Source organism: Drosophila miranda, chromosome 4 (genome assembly GCF_003369915.1).
Source record: "Drosophila miranda strain MSH22 chromosome 4, D.miranda_PacBio2.1, whole genome shotgun sequence".
Taxonomy (NCBI): Eukaryota; Metazoa; Arthropoda; class Insecta; order Diptera; family Drosophilidae; genus Drosophila; species Drosophila miranda.
The window spans coordinates 8636549-8657474 of NC_046677.1; the positions used below are offsets into that span (position 1 = coordinate 8636549).

The 20926-nt window shown below is 43.7% G+C and overlaps 6 protein-coding genes across 10 annotated transcripts; 3 read left to right on the forward strand and 3 right to left on the reverse strand.

The window, feature by feature from the left end:
• Positions 1–15: 15 nt before the first annotated feature.
• Positions 16–6998, reverse strand: LOC108162341. 2 transcript variants are annotated; one of them, XM_017297036.2, is made up of 4 exons: positions 6342–6998; positions 4474–5293; positions 1397–1690; positions 16–1333 (listed from the first exon to the last, which is right to left on the reverse strand). In XM_017297036.2, the coding sequence occupies exons 2-4, from the start codon at positions 5137–5139 to the stop codon at positions 1031–1033; spliced, it is 1263 nt and encodes a 420-aa protein (XP_017152525.1). In that variant the 5' UTR covers positions 5140–5293; positions 6342–6998; the 3' UTR covers positions 16–1030. The 2 variants fall into 2 exon arrangements, with proteins under 2 accessions (XP_017152525.1, XP_017152526.1); XM_017297037.2 differs by lacking the exon at positions 6342–6998 and adding an exon at positions 5867–5886.
• A 261-nt stretch (positions 6999–7259) lies between these two features.
• On the forward strand, positions 7260–8533 carry LOC108162345 (dTTP/UTP pyrophosphatase). The gene is made up of 4 exons (XM_017297044.2): positions 7260–7484; positions 7545–7789; positions 7852–7998; positions 8057–8533. The coding sequence occupies exons 1-4, from the start codon at positions 7395–7397 to the stop codon at positions 8202–8204; spliced, it is 630 nt and encodes a 209-aa protein (XP_017152533.1). The 5' UTR covers positions 7260–7394; the 3' UTR covers positions 8205–8533.
• Positions 8534–8649: 116 nt separating this feature from the next.
• Positions 8650–10540, forward strand: LOC108162339 (argininosuccinate lyase). Of its 2 annotated transcripts, none has more exons than XM_033392529.1 (3): positions 8650–9426; positions 9725–10125; positions 10166–10540. In XM_033392529.1, exons 1-3 carry the CDS (start codon positions 8703–8705, stop codon positions 10460–10462), a joined length of 1422 nt encoding a protein of 473 aa, XP_033248420.1. In that variant the 5' UTR covers positions 8650–8702; the 3' UTR covers positions 10463–10540. The 2 variants fall into 2 exon arrangements, with proteins under 2 accessions (XP_033248420.1, XP_017152521.1); XM_017297032.2 differs by having other exon boundaries at positions 8651–9426; positions 10181–10540.
• On the reverse strand, positions 10457–16542 carry LOC108162342 (tetraspanin-6). 2 transcript variants are annotated; one of them, XM_017297038.2, is made up of 5 exons: positions 16438–16542; positions 16174–16332; positions 11400–11588; positions 11163–11333; positions 10615–11100 (listed from the first exon to the last, which is right to left on the reverse strand). In XM_017297038.2, the coding sequence occupies exons 2-5, from the start codon at positions 16252–16254 to the stop codon at positions 10615–10617; spliced, it is 927 nt and encodes a 308-aa protein (XP_017152527.1). In that variant the 5' UTR covers positions 16255–16332; positions 16438–16542. The 2 variants fall into 2 exon arrangements, with proteins under 2 accessions (XP_017152528.1, XP_017152527.1); XM_017297039.2 differs by lacking the exon at positions 16438–16542 and having other exon boundaries at positions 10457–11100; positions 16174–16254.
• On the forward strand, positions 12351–18867 carry LOC108162338 (tubulin glycylase 3B-like). The gene is made up of 4 exons (XM_017297030.2): positions 12351–14007; positions 14068–14955; positions 15020–15306; positions 17698–18867. The coding sequence occupies exons 1-2, from the start codon at positions 12663–12665 to the stop codon at positions 14946–14948; spliced, it is 2226 nt and encodes a 741-aa protein (XP_017152519.1). The 5' UTR covers positions 12351–12662; the 3' UTR covers positions 14949–14955; positions 15020–15306; positions 17698–18867.
• On the reverse strand, positions 17577–20695 carry LOC108162344 (CD63 antigen). 2 transcript variants are annotated; one of them, XM_017297041.1, is made up of 4 exons: positions 20609–20695; positions 19001–19091; positions 17913–18515; positions 17577–17832 (listed from the first exon to the last, which is right to left on the reverse strand). In XM_017297041.1, exons 2-4 carry the CDS (start codon positions 19067–19069, stop codon positions 17758–17760), a joined length of 747 nt encoding a protein of 248 aa, XP_017152530.1. In that variant the 5' UTR covers positions 19070–19091; positions 20609–20695; the 3' UTR covers positions 17577–17757. The 2 variants fall into 2 exon arrangements, with proteins under 2 accessions (XP_017152530.1, XP_017152532.1); XM_017297043.2 differs by lacking the exon at positions 20609–20695 and adding an exon at positions 19161–19261.
• Positions 20696–20926: the final 231 nt, after the last annotated feature.

The following is a 20926-nucleotide window of genomic DNA, read 5'->3' on the forward strand; positions in this document are numbered from 1 at the left end:
GTCAAACACTTGGCGTTTTGTCTTTTAGCCACTTTTGGGGCGTGGCTGCATCATTTATATATATCCTAATTCACAAGTTCATATTAATTATTAAATATAATTTCGGTTACATAGAACTAGTACATAGACCGATTCCGGGATAAAGTAATGCAGGTGTGAGACATTGGACAATTAAAGAATTAAATTAATACCCCGCAGTTCCCCTGCGGCACATTCGTAGAATGATGCGAAAGACATTGATTCGTTGCAAAAATTTCCCATAAGTGAACGAACCATTCAACACGAATGATACCAAATGAATTCCGATTCGAAGTGGAAAAAAGATTCAAAGGGCTTTAAATTTTTGCGTTTTAGATGAATATAGATAGAAAATTCCTATACTATAGAATACAAATATAGTAGATGTAATAAAATTTGTCAAATGAATATTGTATTGTTCAATGCAGAAATCTGCTGTCACGAATGTGTTGCAAATGGGACTTTGGCATAAAATCAACTCTTTTGATGCTGCTCTTTTTGGGTGCATACCCATAATCGTAAGCGTATTGATTAATGTTTGATTTGCGGGCTAAATAAAATTGTTCTAGGTCCTCTATATAGGTTTATCATCTCGTCATCACACATTTAAAATTAACTACAGTTCGCTTTAGTTATGTACAATTGGTTTGGTTCCTTAATCAAAGATCAATTGAATATTTAGCTAAGACTCGAATTGCAAACTTTACGCTTAACATAAAGAAAATTTAACTATAGGAGAATTCATTAAAGGTTAACAAGTGTCTGTCTAAAATGAACGATGGTCGTCTAGTTAGTCCCTTTCCATCCTTCCTTTCTGCTATTTTTTTGGGGGGCTTTGTGGCAATAAATTACGTGTGATAATTGTTAGAGCGTGTCGAGGTCGAGGTAGGCTAAATAGTTTGTTAGTTTTGGGGGTTTTTTTTTACTTACAAACTAAGAGCGTGTTGTGTTTTATGTGAGGATGTGTTAATGCGCTAGCCTAAGACTGTTTTGTTTAGAAGTAATGCTATGCTCAACTTGAGCTGTCGTGCCCGTTGGCCAGTTTGGGAGGCGGCAACTCCATTTTGGGCACTTCAATGGCCGGCGGCGGTGTGGCGCCCTTTGCCTTGGCCAGTACATTCCTCTGCTCGTAGATCTCGTTCACCAGCTTCTTAACAAACGGATGATTGAACTTTCCCTCCGTCGAGTCGAAGAACTCCTGATGCTTCAGCAGACAATTGTCGCGTTTCTCGTACTCGAACGCCTGCATCACCATGTCCAGGCGATCCAGATCCTTGACGAACCTGCTCTCAGCGCTCTCTGCATGTTCGTACTCCTAAAGATAGATAAGAAAATTGGTATACTTCGAAATTAAAGAATTGTCTGATAGATGTCTCACCTCGAAGAGCTCCATTATGCGCTTGCCGCGGGGTTCGATCAGTTTGCATATATCCTCCATAGCCTTGAACTCCATGGCCCGCTTTTCCTCCTTGGACACACCACAGAATGGGGTTATATCCCCCACTAGACTCTCCGCCAGGTCGTGCACCAGAGCCAGTTCCATGCACCGTATCTGGTTGAGTCCCTCGCTGCCATCCAGCAGAAATGTGAGCATGCTCATCCGATACATGTGACCCGATATCGATTCACAGTCGTTGACATCACGCAGCACCCATCCAGTGCGTTTGGTGTGCTGTTGGATAGAGAGGCAGGCAGGGTTATTGGAAATGTAATATATGAAATGTCGCTGGAACTGTGGCATCTTTCCATTGATTCCCTGCCGCCACACCAGTGAGCACTCCGCCTAATTAAAAACATTCGATGCCGAGCGACGTTGGTGACATCGTTGCACACAACAAGGTTGATGCCTTGCTGACGCTGAGGCCCCTGCCACTGCCGCCGTCACCGCCACCGCCTTCAGGCCTTCAACTTAAACCTGCCATCGAGGGCGCTTACACGCTTTCTAGACTGTTGCTATTTGATCAATAAAAGTTTTATTTATAGCAACCGTCGCTGCGGTATGCGGCAGGCGGTAGGGCAAACAAGGTCCCAGAGACGTTGTTGCATGCCCATTGCTGAAGCTGATGCCTGCCTCTTGCCATTGAGTTTCCTGTTTAACCTAATGTCTTATATGACCAGACTATATTGTCAATAGTCTGTGACTTATCGGGCTACGTTGATTATCTCTGACCACCTCCGAGTTGTAGTCACGTAATGAAGTGCAATTGTTTGGCTTATCAACCAAATCGGCCAACGCTAGTCAGAACGAGCTCTGAGGTTGAAACAACATGCATAATGATGCACAAAGTAAATGGATATAGCAGTTCCATATCATATCTCAATGATAGATACTAATAACAACGATTTGAGGGCGTATATTGGGTTCAGTTGATTAATTGTGTTGTTGGATCGAACATCGAATTAATATTTACTTTATCTCTCGAGTATCAATTAATGAAAGTAGTCTTCGATATGAACGAGATAGAAATCAAATGTCAAATGATAGTAGAATGTGAAGCATTTCTTTGTGAGTGTCAATAGGTTGGTGACAGTTTGACTGTGATCCATAATTTTCTGTAATTTTGCAGGGGATTTCTGTGTACTGGTCTAATACCTACTACATTTCCTTTAGCTCCAATCGTTCTCCAAAAAATAGTCTTTCAGTTTCTCTCATATTTCCTAAACTGACCAAAGTTCTCATTTCAGCTAATGGCTTCATTTCAGACTGCGTTCACAGATAGCATTCATTATTCATTTCAATTTTGTTATGAAAACAGAATAGCGACGATCCCTCTCTCTTTCTCTCTCCTTCAACCCTCTATGTAGAGGTGCACACCACAAAAATTCTCCCAGATAGCGTCTATATTTTGAAGGCCAAGATCAAAGTCACGCGTTGATTTGCCTTTCTTTTTTTTTTGTATAGCTTCTATGTCGCGCTCTATATACTACGCTACATTTACCTATAAAGAAAAATTTAGAAAATTACCAATGGGAATATTTCGTTGTGGCTTTGTCGAATTCTGTTGTCCTACATACGTCAATGCTGACGATTGAGAATTATTCTCACTGAAATTTAAGATTATTTCTAGATATTTCAGCTAAAACCGAGTAAATACGAATTTAATGGAGGCTCACGTGAGCGCCAAAGTTTTTTGTTGATTTGGTTTTTTTTTCGAAGCTTCTCGGGTTCAGAAATCAATTCGATTGAGTGGCATTTCCATCGGTGGACGGCGGGGCAGTCTGATCAAACTGCAATCGCTTTGGTTTTTGGTGGCCTTTTTTTCGATAAGGAAATGAGTCCCGTGTTCTCTTCTTCATTTCGTTGAAAGTTTCGAATGAGCTCTGATTAGATAAACGTTAAGCTATCTCTAGCAGAGTTCGTGATAGAGGGTCTGTGGAACGTGTGCAGCTCTCTTGACTTTTGCGCTGTTTGCTTGGGCTTTTGTTGATTTAAAACAGCTGTTCTTTGTCTCTGGCTAGGTCTTTGTTTATAGTTTATCGGTAGACTTACAGAATTACTAAGCTAATTTTAAGCAGAAACGACAATGTGTCTTAAGTATACTCGTACAGAGAGCATTGTTCAAGTATAATACACACGATTTATTGTATAAATATGTATGTTTTTTTTTTTTGGCAACCGACTAGACAAATTCAAGTGGAGAGGGACACAAGAGCGAGGTTGTCTCAAAGATTATACAATATTTTCACAAAAAGAAGCAACAAAAGAATGAAAAGAGCGTCGAAAGAATAGAATGAATTATACAAAAAATAAATAAATATACTTTCGCATTTGATTTTCTTTCGTTTTTGTTTACTTTCTTGTTGGCTATCTGTTCGCAAAATAAATTGGGGGATTTTCAGTAAATATTTTGATAGAATTGATAGAATATGGCTATATCTATACGATCCTAATCCTCAGCAATCTTTATCCCCTCATATGACTCAATCTAATGTTTCCTATCTTAATCAAATAGAATACAATGTGTTAATCAAACACTGCCAATCCAATAGGATTTGTTATACGACACTATATACTCAGATTGTATCTCCAAAGCTCTCTACTATAACCTCGAGGCACAATTGTGTTAACCAAAGCCTCATTATATACCCCTCAAGGTTGTTGCCACACATACTCTGGACCAAATGAAAACGCAAAATACGAGTATAATCGTCTTCATATAAGGCACGTGTTCCACGGCCACCATTCAAGACTTTAAGCGAAGAGACGAGTCCGTCATTTAAAAAACAACACTAATCTGATTGTCACGCGAAGTCGGGGGGCTTCGATCGAGTATAGCGTACAAATTGCTGACTGAAACGGAAATCGGAAATCAAAGCAGCACCGGGTGCAAGCGCTCCCCGAGCGCACGGTGGCGGCGGGAAAAATCGATGCGAACATATGACGCGACAGTACACAGTACAGCACAGCACAGCACAGAAGAGAACATGAAACGGGTTTCGTTTTAGCATATATACCTTTAGATTTCCGATGAGCTCCATGAACTGCAGAATCTCGGCGAGACCAGTGCTGAAGCAGGGCTTCTTGCCCGTGCTGGAGGCAGCCTCCTGGCACGAGGCGCCCAGGCCATTGCTGGGAGTGGTGCCGGACGCTGCCACATCACTACTGGGGCTGGCGGCTGCTGTGATTTCATCCGGTTTGTGGGCCTGGGGCAGGGGCTCCGCTGCTAGCGAGGACATGGCGAACTTTGTGGTCGTCTGTTGCTGATTCTGTTGCTGGGAGGATTTGGTTCCGTGTCCACTGGGTGGCTGGGTGTGTATGAGGCGCTGGATGTCCTGTCTGCGTTGCTGCAGCAGCTTTCGGGCGAATTGCGTTGACAAGTTTCCGTTCACGCTGTGCGCCGACTCCGAATCTGACTCTCCGTAACAACAACCGTTGGGGTTCGAATGGGACGAGCGAATGGCGTTGTGGCTGAAGTTTTCGTCGCTCGACACCGCTGTCGCTTGACTAGATTTCTTTGGTATTGCTGTATTTGTAGTTGTGGTTGTGGTTGATGTAGTTGCTGCTGCTGACGTCAGGCTACTGAGATGCCTGAGCAGCCTGTAGAGATCGCTGCCACCACCCACGCCGCAGTTGCCGCTATTGGCGGTCGCTGCTTTGATTATTTGCTGCAGTGAGAACATGCTTGCTTCGGAGAGAAAGAGCGCACTGCTTGCTTCAGAGAGAAAGAGCGCCAGAGACTGCTTGTTTCGGAGAGAGTTGCTCGCGCGTGATCGTTGGCTACAAAACTGGGGGCCGAGCGTCAGACACGTGATGTGTGTATTTCGTTTGTTAAGCCTGAGGGTGAGAGAGAGAGAGAAAAGAAATCCATTAGCATTGTAGCATGAACTCATACAGTTTTGTGAGTACTGTGATAACAGTTTTGTAGCAAGCAAAGCGCGTTTTTGGTTTTCGTTTGTTTGTTTTTGTTTTCATTTGCATTTGTTCACTTTTATTTTTTCTCTTTGCAAGGACCTTCAGTATTGAGTATCGGAACCAGATATACATATACATATGTATATATATAAAGCACACAGACCGCCATACTTATAATTATCCTCAAATAGTGGATGTATAACTGTGGTAGGGCAGAAAATTTTAAAACTGGCGGAACTACACGATTCGTCTGAAAATACTAATGAAATGGGATCCCTATTAGTAAGCGACTTTAAATCGAAGAATAAACCCCACACACATTCGCGAATTTCCGAATTTTATTTTTATGAACCGTTCAAAGTGCAATTAATGACAAAAACAAACAATAAATACAGCTTTATCAGCTGCCGCCCCACTTCCCAGACAGCCGTATAAACATAAAATGTATGTATGAAAAAGGTCTCTACACTTGTGATCAAAATAATAGGTACACACCACTAGCTCCGTCTGCGGTTTGCTGAAAAGTGATTGTAGAATGAAAATAAACACCTATTTATGAGCGATTTGCTTGGTTCATGGGAAAATGTCGATATCCTCCCTAAAATCCCTCGGAACACTCCGCATTTCCGAGAAGGCAAAGGTTCGTTTCAGTGACCATTCAGTACGTTTAATCCCCTATGGGAAGGTACTTATTATGTTGCCGCCAGGTGTGTATACTACCATTTTTACACTCTCTATTCGAGAGGATTTTCTGGGGAAAGAATTTTCGTTGCCCAGAAACAGTTGTTGCAAGAATGTATAATGCTATTTAAGAACTGTCCACTCGCTATTGCTTTCATGCAGTTCTCTATGCTAGTAGTGTACCTATTATAATGACCCCATGTGTATATATTATGGTACTATTTTTACTGTTCATGTACTATATGCATGCATGTGTATGTATATGTAGAGGATGAACTGTTCTGGTTACCTTGACACTACTCGGAAAGAAGTTTCGTTCCGTTTTGAGGGGAAAATATATAGGAAGCGAAGCGCGTTTCCGACAGACAACACTTCAAGGTGTGCTGTGTCTTGTGGCACGTAAGCAGCGGCACGTTTCTCGCCTTTCTCTCTGCCTCTTGCCCGTTTTTTTGATGTAAGCGACTAAGAGCGGCGCCTGCCAACAACAGACTAAAGTTTTTAATGCGACAACACAGCGCGAGAACGGCGACGTTTGTAATTAGGAATATAAATAACACTAAACTAATATACAGGCACATACACCGACATCGACACCCACACGAATGAACAAGCACCAACAAATAGTTAGAATCACTAACGAAATTTATGCAACAGCTCTGGGTGCATTCTGCCGCTGTTTCTCTGCACTTTTGATTCCTTTAATATATATTACTCGTAATTTTATTCACTTAGCCGCACGTCCGGGCCGTTACTTCCGATCGACCGTTTCTCACGCCTGTGGTTCTGACAAATGCTGGCCGCACTCCCAACATTAAAACCGACAAGCGATGCCCGCCGAGCAACGACAAACTTGCATGCTTTGTTTAATTGTTTCAGCAGCAATTGCACAACAAAGTCTTGTTTTTGGGTTATTTTAATTTTTCTTGTGGGTGGCGGTTGGCGGGTGAGCCAGCTGCTGCGGCCAGTGTGCCCTGTTTGCTGCAGCTTAGTGTGTATCTGCAAAAAATACTACAAATACCAGATTTCTCAATGTGGAAACTAGTGCAACAGCTGATTCCCGTTTTAAAGTGTGATTTGATTTGGTTCGATTTTGATTTCCATCGAATTTTACTAGCTAGATAGATCTCTCAGTACTGCCCACATAATCTAATGCGATTAATAAATCAATTTTCTACTTGACTGTTTTATTTTAAATACTTGCTTTTATTGAATTTCGCCTGAAAAAGTTCAAACAAATAAAACGTATGTGAGCGAGCTATCGTTCGTATTATGTTGAAACTGGTGCAACAGCTGATTTCCGTTCTAAAGTGTGCTTTGACTTATTTATTTAATTTAATTTATCATGTTGGCGCCAATTAAGCATTTATTAAGCAACTATCGTGTTGTCCTGGCAAGTGGCTCGCCACGTCGCCAAGAATTGGTTAAAATGCTGGTGAGTATAGTCAGAAAAGCCATTTAAATGCAAATTTTAGCCATCAAAGTACTGTTCTAGGGTCTCAATGCAGAGCTCTGTCCATCCACATTTGAGGAGAACCTGAATCTGGCCGACTACAACGAATTCTCCGACTATATAGAAGCTACAGCCCTAGGCAAAGCGGAGGAGGTCTTCACGCGTCTGAGTGCCGAGGGCGACAATAAAAATCTCATTGTTATAGCAGCCGACACAATGGTGACGCTGGGAAAAGAGATATACGGAAAGCCAAAGGATCCCGAGGATGCCGTGCGCATGCTAACCAAGTAGGTACCCTGCCGGTAAAGACGTTTCTTAATTCTCAAATTGATGTGTGCTTTCTTTGCAGCCTGTCTGGAACTTGCAATCGAGTGTTCAGCGGCGTTGTGCTCAAACATGCCCAAGGAGTGCGCAAATTTACGGACACGGCAGACGTACATTTCGGTCAGTTGTTGCCAGAGCAGATCCAGAACTATGTGGATTCTGGGGATCCACTGTAAGCCACAAATATACTATATAAAGTCGTGAAATAACTACAATCTCCATTGATATAGTGACAAAGCTGGTGCTTATGGCGTTCAGGGACCTGGTGGTGCACTAATACACCGCATCGATGGCGACTTTTACTGCGTGATGGGTCTGCCGCTGCATCGTCTTTGCTGTGAACTAAACAAGCTATTTCTGGAGGATCTCTCGTCATAGCCCGAAGCCAACTGTCTTCGGGATCATGCGCCAACACACACGTCAGAGACTACAAACACTTTCCGGTGATTTTAATCTAAACTCTGATAAGAGTCTATATCTCGCCGTTGGTTTGTTTGCCTATAGCCCAAGTCAATTATAAATATAAAAAAACAATAGCAGGGAGCCAAAAAGTCAAATGGAAAGAGAGCAGAGGCACAGTGGTTGTAGATCGTCCCCAAAGTCATGCCTAATCAATTTACATTATATGTATAAACCTAATACGTTATAATACAACTCAATTGTTTATAGAAAATACTGACTGAAACCACTGTAGACTGTGAGAGAAATGCAGTGCTTTGACTTTTTCTAATCATTTACAATTTAAAAAACAACACATAAAACTACATGTACTAATTTTAAAGATAAGCGGCTGAAAAATATTGTATTTGTGAGCTGTTCTATTGCTGGACTGGGTTCAGTAGTATTCCATCATTGACGCCAGGCGGATCAGGAACCATGGCAACATCCAAGAACTCATACCAATTGTGGGGCGGACGCTTCAGCGAGAAGCCCAGTGAGGCTTTACAGGCTCTGAATATCAGTCTGCCTTACGACTCCCGTCTCTATGCGGACGATTTAGATGCCAGCAAAGCCTATGCAGAGGCTCTTCAGCGTGCAGGGTACTTAAACACCGCTGAGGCGGACAAGCTGGTGAAAAGCTTGGAGCTGATTCGGTACGATTGGATCGAGCGCACCATCAAGTTCCTGCCCACCGACGAGGATGTGCACACTGTCAACGAGCGGCTGCTGGTAGAGATTACCGGGGAGCTGGGTCAGCGACTGCATACCGGCCGGAGCCGCAACGACCAGGTGGTCACCGACATGAAGCTCTGGCTGCGCAGGGGCATTCGAGAGACCCTCGGTCGCCTGAGTCGCGTTATAGAGTCTGCCGTTCAGCAGGCCGAAGTTCATCTCGGGGTCCTAATGCCCGGCTATACGCATATGCAGCGGGCCCAGCCGGTTCAATTCTCCCACTGGCTACTTTCGCATGCCTTTGCCTTGCGTGAGGACTGCCTCCGTCTGGTGGAGCTGCGTGATCGGGCGAATGTCCTGCCCCTGGGCAGTGGAGCCCTGGCCGGCAATCCTCTTGGTATCGATCGTCTGTGGCTGGCCGAACGCTTGGGCTTCTCTGGCGTCACCGCAAACAGTATGCATGCTGTCGGAGATCGTGATTTTGTGGGTGAGTCCAGATTGTACGTTTGTAAATGTTTGAATAAGTCATTTCAAAGTCGTCGATACAATAGTGAATTTGAATCGTTCCAAATGGATCGGTTTCTTATCAGCAGACAGACGTCTAAGAATCGGTCGATTATTTAGACAGGGAATAATGATAAGGAGTTGTTGTACCCGGTATTGGAATAGAGAACATGCAACAGTATTATAATCATGAAAATATGGTGCTTTCTACTAGTCCATTTAAGCACCTGTTCCCCCCTGTCCCTCAGTTTTAAAGTTCCTTTCACTTTAAATCTTTTAAGTGGACTTCATCTATTGCTGTTCCCTGGTCAGCCTGCACCTGTCGCGTTTTGCAGAAGATCTGATCATCTACAGCACAAAGGAGTTCGATTTCATTCGCCTCCACGATAGCCTCTCCAGCGGCAGCAGCCTGATGCCACAGAAGCGGAATCCGGATAGCTTGGAGCTGATCCGCGGCATCTCCGGAGTGATTAGCTCCAATCTGACTGGCATTATGATGACCATCAAGGGCACACCGTCCACCTACAATAAGGACCTGCAGTTCGATAAGGAATACTGCTTCCAGTCGTTCGATAAGTTAAAACAGGTGATCGATGTAGCTCAGGGTGTTATACAGACGATGCAAGTGCAGCGGGATGCGATGGAGGCGGCCCTCAGTCCGGATATGCTGGCAACGGATTGGGTGAGTAGAATTGTCTGCAATGGTGTTTTAATGCTTATAGACCTCTTTATTGCAGGCGTACTATTTGGTGAAGAAGGGCATTCCCTTCCGACAGGCCCATCATTTCATTGGTCGCGTAGTCTCGCTAGCAGAGCAGCGCGGTGTGGGCATTACCGAGGTGCCGCTGGGTGAACTGCAGCAGATCTGTCCCGCCTTCGGATCGGACATTGCCAGCGTAGCCGATTACGCCAACAATGTGCAGCAGTACGATGTGATTGGGGGCACGGCCACGGCCAGCATCGAGGAGCAGCTGCGTCTCCTTAATAACTTTGTCAAAGATATGCGCAAGCAGTCCTAGAGCACAGGCGCTTTATTTAAACGTGATGTTACGTTTGGCTTTGGTTTTTGGTTAACAAATGAAAAAGATTTACATTGACAACGTGGTGCGTGGATTATTAATTGAATAGATTAGATTAGTAGATATAGTACTGGTTCGATCGTTGAGGGCTCCTAGTTTACGCTGGGACTCTGGGGTGTGTAGGTGTAGGGCTCGTGGGTGCCCTGTTCGCCGTTGCCCAACTGCTGGTAGCCGGCGACCGCCGAGTTCTGGGGGGGACCCATCTTTCCGCCGGAGATGAGGACGCCCAGACTCTGCTGGAGCTGCCAGCGCCGAGCCTCGCGGATCGACTTGTTGCGTCGCAGCGTCTTGGCCAGCATGAAGGCGCAGAGCACGCCTAGCAGTTGGACAAAGGCCACTGTAGTCGCACCGGTGGCAATGAGCATGGCGCTCTGCGAAATGATAAAGTTCATCTTGCGGAAGCAGCCGTAGTCGAAGGTGTCCAGGCAATTCACTTGCCTGGCATCGTTGATGTCCTGGGCCAGACCGCCGCAGCAGGAATTGGGAACCACCACATCATCAGTGTCCAGGGTCTCGTTCTTGTTGGGGCTGTAGTAATCCTTCCAGTCCTCGGGTTTGTTCACACCGCAGCATTCCAGCTGTTGGGGATGATCTCAGCGATTAGTGATTGATATCGATCTTCACCAGAGCTTGGACTCACCCCGGATTGCATAAAGTCCACGCCAGATTCGACATAGGGATCGGTTTCGTAGTCAGCCATCGACTGGTACATGGTCCGCATCAGCATATCCCTCACCTGGGACTGCATCACGAAGGCAGCAATGGCCGCTGACACCTCTAGGATGAACACCAGGAACAGGCAGACACCGTACTGAAAACAAGCACAGGATTAATAGCATGAATCATTTGGTGGGTGAGTGGAATCCGGCCTACTCACCAGGTTGATGACCATCACACTCTCCTTAACAGCTCCGTAGGCCCCCAAAGTGGCCACGGCAATCAGTATGAATCCTATGGCAATCAGCAGAGCCGGCGGCGATGCAAAGTGTCCATCGATGAAAATGCTAAAGTCGCCGAAGATCGTTTGGATCGTAGTTCCCACCATAATCAGCAGGATGGCCGTCAGCTGGAGGGGAAAGCGTCGTCATGCATTGCATGTTAAATCTAATTTTATAACTTTGCGAGTGCTGGAAATGTGGTTCGGGGTGTGGTACGGAAGGTGACGGCATGTAATAGTAGTAAAGCAAACCATTTCGGATGTCATAACATTGAGGCCAGCTGTTTGGAATTATAGAATTTCACATATTCCACTATTTCCACTTCCTCATACTTTTAAGCGTCAACTGTGTAAATCGCTGTTCGACAACAAAGTAAACCTGCACTTTTGTACGTCGTTTTTTCGTTCCCCTTTATATTTGCATGTTCTACAAGTTATCTTATAATTTTGCGTTGTAATATTTCAAAACGAACTGAGTTTTCAGCTTTACGATGCTCACTTGACCTGTTGCAATTCATTTGCACTTCTTTCTGTACTTTTTCTTCGTCGATCAGCCTTTTTGTTGTTTTTGCTACCCCTTGCTTCACCCCCGCTCAAATTGACATCAAATGACATTTTTCATTCTTAAGCGCGGAAACACGCACTTGGTGTATGCAGATAAGTGCTCGCTTACTCCGCCTACACATAAGCAGATGTGCACATATGTACATGTGTATGTATCTTCACCGCTCTCCCACTTTCATTTTTACACTCAGTCCAAGCGTGCGATTCCAGTTCAGCTCCGAATTTTGGTCCGTGAAAATCGGGAAAACGCGAAAAGTTGTTGTGTAGTGAGTTGTAAAGTGATTCCGAATTACAAATTTGCAAAAATTTGTTTGTTGTTTATATATTTGCTTATAGATGCGTTTGGCAATGCTTCTACGCGACTTCTCTCCTCTGCAGTCACATGTCAACACCACCAACAAATGTCCGCTCTCCCAATATTTTTTACGTCAACGATTTTTCGTTTGTGAAATTGTTTGTTAAAAATTGTTAGGCTCAGCTTCAAAATTCCTTGTTAATTTGCAGCCGGCGGACCAGCTGCTTTGGCAACGAACAAACAACGGACACACAGGATAAGGACTATCCTAGACACCATCTAGCATCAAAGCAGCCACGCTCCACGATCCTCGTGCCATCGTTGCCATCACCACACTGCCCGAGATGACTCCCAAAGACCAGTCTCCCACTCAACGCAGAAGCACCATCAGCATGTCAGCCACGAAACGTCGCAACTGGTACTACAATCCCGTCTCGAAGATCCAATCGATCATCCACAACTTGGACGCTGAGCTGGGGCAGCTATGCAGTCAGTGTTCGGTGCCAAATCCGCCGAGTAGCAGCAATATTAACGTCAGCATGAACAACATCACCTCCGGGGCCACCGTTGCCGCTGGAGGAATAGGATCAGGAGCCATCACCCGGCACAAGAGTATGATAAGCAACCAGAATAGCATCAATAAGTTACTGGCGCGAGCACAGTCCAAATTGACCTCTGGCCTTACCACAACAATATCTCTGGCACCCGATGCACAGAAGCGTCAGCTGAGGCACGTTTACCGGACGCGGGTCATCAATGCCTATCGCAACCGGAAGATCTTTACGGTGTACGGCAACTATAATACAGTGCGACAGGCCCTCGTGAGTCGGGGCTGGCTGGAGAAGCTGCCGGCTTCGCGGTACGCCGCGCTGCAGTCCATGTCCGAGGATATCCTGCTGGAGAATGCGCGAAGAGGCAACGACTACGAGACGGTGGTCATTTCAAAGATGATCAACCAATTTCCAGCCTTCTTCATTTGGCAGAGTAAGGCTCAGCGCGATCTGTTCGCCGACGCGAGGCCATTCCGCAACCGGGTGAGGCGCAGCCAGTCCCTGGACTTCTCCACCAAGGTGGGTCTGGTCGGGTGCGCCGAGCAGGAGCGTTGGTTTCGCGAGGACGGCGTCTGCGGCATGAGCTATCCGCGCTTCTACCGCCTGGGCGGCAAAAACGAGGAGGAACGCAAAGCCTTCATAGAGGACTACCAGCAGACACAGGCACGCTCCCTGCTTCGCTACATCCTGGAGCATAAGCCCGACGAGCTGATAGACATTGACAATGGCACTATCGCGAGCAGCAACCTGGACTTTGCCCTGACCAAGGTTAAGCGAATGGTCGAACAGGCGCAGCACAACTCCCTCGACGATGCTCGGTTCAAGCCACCCACCGCAGCCGAATTCGTGGAGACCCAAACGTTTATGCTGCAGTCGGCTGAGGTCCTAAAGTCGAAGGCCAAGTTCCGGGTGACCCAGAATATCATGACGGAGTACGCTCGTCTGGCGACTCAATTTCTCGAGCAGATCGAGGCCCTATGTCCCGATTATCGCTGGGATGGCTGCCGCAACCTGTGGATCCTCAAGCCTGGCTATCAGTCGCGAGGAATTGGCATCGTTATACGCAACAGCCTGAATGATATCCTCCAATGGACATCAAACAATCAGAACAAAAAGTACATAGTCCAAAAGTACATAGGTGAGTGTCATTCAATAGGTGATATTTATGGTTCCATGGTACCTTTTCTTGCCTTTATAGAACGCCCATTCTTGGTGTATCGCACAAAGTTCGACATACGACAGTACATGCTGCTGACAGTCGGGGAATCCAAGGTAACCGTCTGGGTATATCGCGATTGCTATCTGCGTTTCAGCTCCCAAGAGTTCACGATGGACGATCTGCGGGAATCGATTCATCTGACCAACAATTCTGTGCAGAAGCGCTACAAGAACAAGCTGAATCGCGATCCCCATCTGCCGAAGCACAACATGTGGTCGCTGGATCAGTTCAAGACCCACCTACGTCATGTGGGTGCCCCGGACGAAACCTGGTCGAAGATCTACAATGGCTTCAAGCAGAATCTGGTGGCCGTGGTGATGGCAAGCCTGGATAAGACCGAACTGGTGAAGAACGCCTTCGAGCTGTATGGCTGTGACTTCATGCTGGACGAGCACTACAATCCCATCTTAATTGAGATCAACGCAACGCCGGATCTGACACCCTCGACGGCGGTTACTGCCAGGATTTGTCCCCATGCCGTGAAGGATTGTATACGTGTGGTGGTGGATCTGGCCAAGAATCCCTCGGCACCCACGGGCCAGTTCGAACGAGCCTTTGAGGTCAACTACAGCATCAACAAAAATGCCGATGTCCAGCATCCCCATCCCCTGGAGCTCAACGGCAAGCAGATGACCATCGTCGAGAAGATCCCCTTTCCTATGCTCACAAAAAACAACAATCGGACACGTATGCTCCGAAAAATACTCAACAATGTGAAGGTCTCTGCGGGTCACAAGCTGACCTCAACCAATCGAAAGAAACAAGCACTACAGTACTCAGCAGCAAAGGGATTTCCACTGCCGAAAAGAAAAATGGGAAACAATTGTATTTTTTCAAAGATGCCAGGACAAAAAATTTAAGATAGAGGTAAATATTAAATATATTAACCATCAACTGTAACCAACATTAACCATCAACTTAACGGCTGTAGCGTGACTCTAGAGCCTATCGGATCTGGAGAATTACTGTCTATAAAATTAATTAAGAAGTCAAAACGAAACCCGCAGATCTAAGAGTATTTCTTTTATAAACGGGACCCTAAATAAAGCCGTCGATGATTACCAAAAGAAATACGAGCACTAAATATTTAGATCAGAGATAGTAATACCGACAGATAAATGCGAAATAGAACATGTAATGAACCAGAAATGGTTGAAAAGATCGAGAAATATGCCAGCAGGGAATAGCATGGCAGCAAGGAAAATGTAATGGCTCAAGGTAAGAGAGAAAAGAGAGTATTTCTTATTCTTAGTGTAGATCTTTTTCTCTCCCCGTAAATGGGTAACAAAATGATAAAGGAGCTTTGTACCTTTAAAGTATTTATATATTTATATAAATGTATATTTGGACTTCACATGACTTCAGTTAAGCCCCAGTTTTTGTTTACACCATGCTCTGTGTTTACATAGCTACGCCTTTGTGCATTCTGGATTATCTCTGACTATGTAGATCTCTCTCGTACCATTAATTACCATTACCAGGTGTCAGTAGAATTTACATTAAATGTCTATAAGCTATAAGAATTTCCAGCAAATGTCGTATCAGCTTTACTGCGCTTAAATTGTATAAGAACTTATGAGCGGAAAGAAAATTTTTAAAAGTTTTCGTTGATTTTGGAACCTCTACTCTGTGCCTTATCAGAAGCAAAAATGTCTGCTATTATTATCTAAAGTGGTTTTTGTTGTTGCTCTCTTCTTGGCGATATTTGTTTTAAAATACAAACAGAAGACAAGAAAACCCGAAAAGAGGAGAATTCAGCTTTTGTACTTGACCCGTTTCTCTCTTCTTCTCAACCTATGAATTCTCTCTTTGTGGCATTTCGAGAGCTCTAGTCTTTGCTCTCATTTTATTCCTATCGACTTACGTAGGCACATAATGAATCACAAAAAAAACAAGGTATTACACCCACACAAAGAAAAACCAAAAGCTGATAAGCAGGCGGACTCAATGAGTGATAATGATAATGATAATGAAGGAAGGAGGCGAAATCTATCGAAATCGAATCAAAATGGCGACTCTTGTGATTCATGGATTCATGGAGGGTGCGATTCATTCATGGAAAGTGCGAAGATCCGCAGGACTTACCGCAAACATAAAGCTCACTATGATGAGCATATATTTAGCACATCGCATGCCACTATTCAGCTGTAAATCGCGATTTGCCATTCTGTTAGCTGTTAGCCTTAGGTGTCTGTCGGTTCGGTTCTTCGGTTGTTGTATACACACTCTCTTTCGCTCGCTCAACTGCAATTTACAATACAAATGTTAATTACAGGCTGTACCCGGAATATAGTATTTTTGTGTTGGCTGTTGATTTTGTGTCACCGCGACACGAGCGGTGCAACGTACTTTAACTTTTGCTAGTCGCACGTGAACTGAGCGGGGGCCCCTAAGTGGGCAAAACGGTAAAACGGAATCGACGGAGTCGTCGGCGAGAGTCCAATTTCGATTGGGGGTCGGTCTCGCTCTCCCACACTCTGTGAAACGTCTGTGGCCTTGCTCTGTCTCTCTCTCTTTCTCTTTCTCTCTCTCGCTAGATGAGAGTGCTCTGACGCTCGTTGGGCAGCTTTCCAAGCAGTGCTTATCAGGCCCATAATTGTTCACAGTTTTCCAGTTAGATAAACATTAGCGATAAGATAATGGTTCTTTTGTTTTTGCTTCGAGCACTCGCCTACATATTTCGCTATATTATAAAAAGAATAAAAACCTGTAATAGAAGGTCTCCAAATCCCTACTAACCAGATGGTTTCCACTGGCTTTGTGCCCCCTCTTCAATTATCGATGTATATAGTATTAATTCTCAAGTTCACGGCTCCAAGGCCAATCGAGTATATTATCGATCTGATTTTCATTTTTAAATGAGTCAACCTCTATGTTTTATCGATTTTTTAATCATACTGCACTTCCGAATAGGTGTAAATTATTCATAGGCAAACACAGGTGTGCGCTGGCACGGATGGGTTTGAAATAGACAATACAGAATAGTTGCGGCTTCCCAGATACCTCTTTAGTGTTGGTCGATATGGAACTATGCAAACGTATAGTACTGCTTATTAACTGCTTCGTTAAGCAGGGTTGGCATAAAAAACATAAGCAAATGCCAACCCCACCCTCACTCGCTTCGTCCGTTTCGCCCAAATGAGTAAAATATCGGGACCACGCTGACGACCCAAAACTTGTTTATATAATAGAGAGATATTGGAACATATTTACATATATACTTGCAATGATTAAGCCGCATAATGTCTCTTTTATGCCTATATAAAGTGCGCATATAGTATTCAAAGCATACATATACATAAGTACAAACCTATGTACCTGCACTCCTCTAAAAGATTTAGAGGTGTTGTAGACTGCATTTTCAAATCGATTAGATATATCTTTATAACATATTCGATTAGATTAGATTCCTCGAATCCGCTCAATATCAAATAGGCCGATAGGCTAAAGAAATTATAGGAAAGAGAGTCCATTTAAAGCCATCCGAATGTGTGTAAGAGCTATATTTTATTAACCAATATTCATATGGTATACACATACAATAAACATATACATATATTTGTAGCTGATCGAAAATGCCAAAGTATTGACTTAAATATAAATTCCCAGGCATCGGCTCGACTCCTCAGGCATTTGTTCCGCAACTCTTAGAGTTGATGCTCGGTCCCTCTAGATGAAGCCCGTAATGCCGTTCCGGATTTTGATCTCACGTGCAATATAGCAGGCAAAGATCACACCGAAGAACTGAGGGCCATCCGAAAAAAGAAACAAGAACGAAATGAGGATTAGCTGGAGGGGATGTATTAAATGTTTGATCAATTCACCTGAAGGACGGCAATGACAACGCCAGCTGCTCCCAGGCTGACCGCATGCGAGGCAATATAATTGGAGAACCCGTCCAGACAACCGTAGTCGTGCCGCAAACCTTCACTCGTAAAGTTGCCAAAGCAGGAGAAGGTGCCAGCTGCGCCCACGGGAATCGTGCAGCACGAGATCGGCAGGGAGGCGTTCGGGAAGGTTACAGCCCAGTCTTTGTAGTCGGACACACCGCAGCAGTCGAAATCGTGCTGGACATCGTCCCACAGGGCAGTTGTTGGGCTCTGGTTGAAGGAATTGTAATCCTTCAGCGATTCCGTCAGCGATGTCTTTATCAAGGAGCTGGCATCATTGCGCAGTACATAGCCACTGATGCCGGCGGACAGCTCCAGGATGAAGATGATGGCCAGCATGATCGAGAAGCTGAGTACGAGGCAGTAGTTCTCCTTGAGGGCACCCCAGCAGCCGAAGAACGTGATCAGAATGATGAAGGCACCGATCACAATGAGGAATGTCGGGATCGAGAAGAACTTGCCGGCCAAGAATAGCTCATAGCCAGTGTAAACGGCTCCGACGCCGGCACCAACGGCTATAAGGATAATGCCCGTGATCTGCAAAAAAATAACAAATCATTCGAAATCTTAACTTTGGTAGTCTACTTTGACAGTTTTCCTATATCTTAAGAGATAAGATATTTGTGAGTTCCATAGCTGGGACATGTTTTTCTTATCGATGGGCTTAACGCATCAACTTCTTAAAATGTCGAGAGTTTTCGGAGGAAAAAATTTAAAATATAATATGATATCATCTGTATCTATTAATATCTACATCTATGGATAGGTATGGGTAATATAGAAGGTTGCTCAATTATTAAAAACGTTCATATCTATTGATTATATCAAATGGGTATTTCTGTCTTTACATTGTTTAACACGCAAATAAATGGATGCAAATTATACGTGATTCCCCCGTATTTTATGTGTACATGGCAGAATCACTTTGTCTATCTGATCTCCACCAACAGCAACCAGTCGAACCGACCTATGGCTGGAGGTAAGCTGTGACTCATCCAATCTTTAAGAATTCGCTTACTTACCAGAAAGATCAAGTTAAATCCAAAAAGCGTGTACTTGACCGCATTTGCGCTTCCCGTTAGAATCGACATGGTGACGCTTTCGGTTTAGAATCTGTAAAAATGAAATACAATCATTCAAATTAGACGAGTTCTCATAGAGAAAAGGAAGAGTTTAACTAACTGATTGGGCGGCTAGAAAGTTAAACACACAACCGACGGGAATTGATTTCAGAAGTTGAATGAAATACGCTGCAGGTGAACCAAAGACACCCTCTACGGCACGGTATACTGGCTCGTTTCTAATCAAACTATATACATACATATATATATGTATAAAACAAATTTTTGCGTTGTCTTATCGGCAAATGATATGGTAAAATGCTTTTGTTTGAAGCCAGATGTGGTCAAAGCCCCTGTATGTATGGCTGTATGTAGTAGTACTGTTGGATGTTGTTGGTGTTGCTGAGGCCGCCATTTGAGACAAGATAAATGAAAATTTTGGTAAGCGATAAGATAAGAGCACGCCAAAAAAAAAAATATAAATTTATTTTATACCATAAACGAAGTAAATATTTCGAATTTGATAAATTTAAGGGTATACATTCTCTAGAATAGGTAACGCTACATTTTTAAGGGGTAGCCAGTCGAAGTACTGCTGGTCAACAACAAATCAAATCAAATTTTCAATCAATGCCATGCTAGTGCTGGATTATTTATATTTTATTAGATGGATTCACTACCGCCCCTTTTCTATTTATTATTGGCAAAAAAATCCATATGAGAGTTGCTCTTCAATTATAAATGTATTTCAAGAACTTTTGTGGAAAGTTTTGGTTCATAAAGATTCGATTTTCAATATCTAAGTTATTTATTATCTTAGCTTTTTGTTTGTTATCCAACAATCTACTCTTTTATAAATACATGTAAGTCTTTTAACTTATTTATGAAATTTATTTGATCAAATTGTGACAGACTATATTTTCAGCTTCATCATGTAACACATTTGGCTTTTGTTTTGGTTTATGTCTAAAAGTGTTTGAAATCTATAAATAGTTTAAAATCTTCTTTCTTATCTCCGATTTGTGCATAATTAGACTGCTATTCCGTGACAGATATTAATATGATGTCAAAACTGTTAAACAAATTAAATGGTACGCACGGGTGAACACTAAGAAAACAGGAACTATGAGAAAAATGGGGTTTTCGTACTTTGACCCTTTTAAAAAACCAAAAACCAACTCTTGTGACTCATTTTAACAGGGTCTTCTTTAATTAAACAAATTCAGACCAGAAAAATCGTATTGAAGACTGAAAGCACAAATAAACTTAGCGTTTTGGAATTTGATAATCAGCCATTAGATAGGAAACCTAAATAGTTGTAGGCTTATCGTCTTATCAGATGGATGACTCATTCGAGTGATTATAACACCTGCGGGCTAGAACCGTTTCGCACTTGAATTTTGTGTTTTTAGCTAGACACTGCTGTAAGCATAACTATGTGTCATTTTGTAAGATACATTATTAACTGAACTGAACTGTTTTCCCTTATCGATGCTCTCGCAGACAGTGAATGCAGTTGGCACTTGACTCGGTTTCTCGGTTCGTTTACTTATGCATCGTTCTACTCACGGCACAGCAGGTGGAGTGGACAATTCTTATTTGACGTGACGACGGTTGAACAACAACTGAGAGCTGTCTACCATTGACGTTCGCCGGTGCTCACGTTATAGGATTATCAATGTGAACACACACACGCATACACACATCGTCGTTTTCCCCCTATGTACTACGTATGTACATATGACCGTTGTGGTATGGGTGACTTTAGTGATAAAAAAATAACATGTAGAATACAATACTGGACTGAAAAGCTGCGAAAAAGCTTTTTCAACAGTTAGCACGCTTCGGAACGTAATGGACTGGGTGGGCAGAATGGCCAGTGGCGGA

Coding starts and splice junctions, on each gene's coding strand:
- LOC108162341 (XM_017297036.2), bottom strand. CDS start 5,139: ATGTTCTCACTGCAGCAAATAATCAAAGCAGCGACCGCCAATAGCGGC. Junction 1,691..4,473: donor AGCTCATCGGAAATCTAAAG/GTATATATGCTA, acceptor TCTATCCAACAG/CACACCAAACGCACTGGATG. Junction 1,334..1,396: donor GCATAATGGAGCTCTTCGAG/GTGAGACATCTA, acceptor ATCTATCTTTAG/GAGTACGAACATGCAGAGAG.
- LOC108162345 (XM_017297044.2), top strand. CDS start 7,395: ATGTTGGCGCCAATTAAGCATTTATTAAGCAACTATCGTGTTGTCCTG. Junction 7,485..7,544: donor AAGAATTGGTTAAAATGCTG/GTGAGTATAGTC, acceptor GTACTGTTCTAG/GGTCTCAATGCAGAGCTCTG. Junction 7,999..8,056: donor GTGGATTCTGGGGATCCACT/GTAAGCCACAAA, acceptor CCATTGATATAG/TGACAAAGCTGGTGCTTATG.
- LOC108162339 (XM_033392529.1), top strand. CDS start 8,703: ATGGCAACATCCAAGAACTCATACCAATTGTGGGGCGGACGCTTCAGC. Junction 9,427..9,724: donor CGGAGATCGTGATTTTGTGG/GTGAGTCCAGAT, acceptor AAATCTTTTAAG/TGGACTTCATCTATTGCTGT. Junction 10,126..10,165: donor ATATGCTGGCAACGGATTGG/GTGAGTAGAATT, acceptor TAATGCTTATAG/ACCTCTTTATTGCAGGCGTA.
- LOC108162338 (XM_017297030.2), top strand. CDS start 12,663: ATGACTCCCAAAGACCAGTCTCCCACTCAACGCAGAAGCACCATCAGC. Junction 14,008..14,067: donor CATAGTCCAAAAGTACATAG/GTGAGTGTCATT, acceptor TTGCCTTTATAG/AACGCCCATTCTTGGTGTAT.
- LOC108162342 (XM_017297039.2), bottom strand. CDS start 16,254: ATGGCAAATCGCGATTTACAGCTGAATAGTGGCATGCGATGTGCTAAA. Junction 11,589..16,173: donor TAGTGAGCTTTATGTTTGCG/GTAAGTCCTGCG, acceptor TTTCCCCTCCAG/CTGACGGCCATCCTGCTGAT. Junction 11,101..11,162: donor TGGACTTTATGCAATCCGGG/GTGAGTCCAAGC, acceptor CATCCCCAACAG/CTGGAATGCTGCGGTGTGAA.
- LOC108162344 (XM_017297041.1), bottom strand. CDS start 19,069: ATGTCGATTCTAACGGGAAGCGCAAATGCGGTCAAGTACACGCTTTTT. Junction 18,516..19,000: donor GATTTAACTTGATCTTTCTG/GTAAGTAAGCGA, acceptor ATTTTTTTGCAG/ATCACGGGCATTATCCTTAT. Junction 17,833..17,912: donor TTGTCATTGCCGTCCTTCAG/GTGAATTGATCA, acceptor GATGGCCCTCAG/TTCTTCGGTGTGATCTTTGC.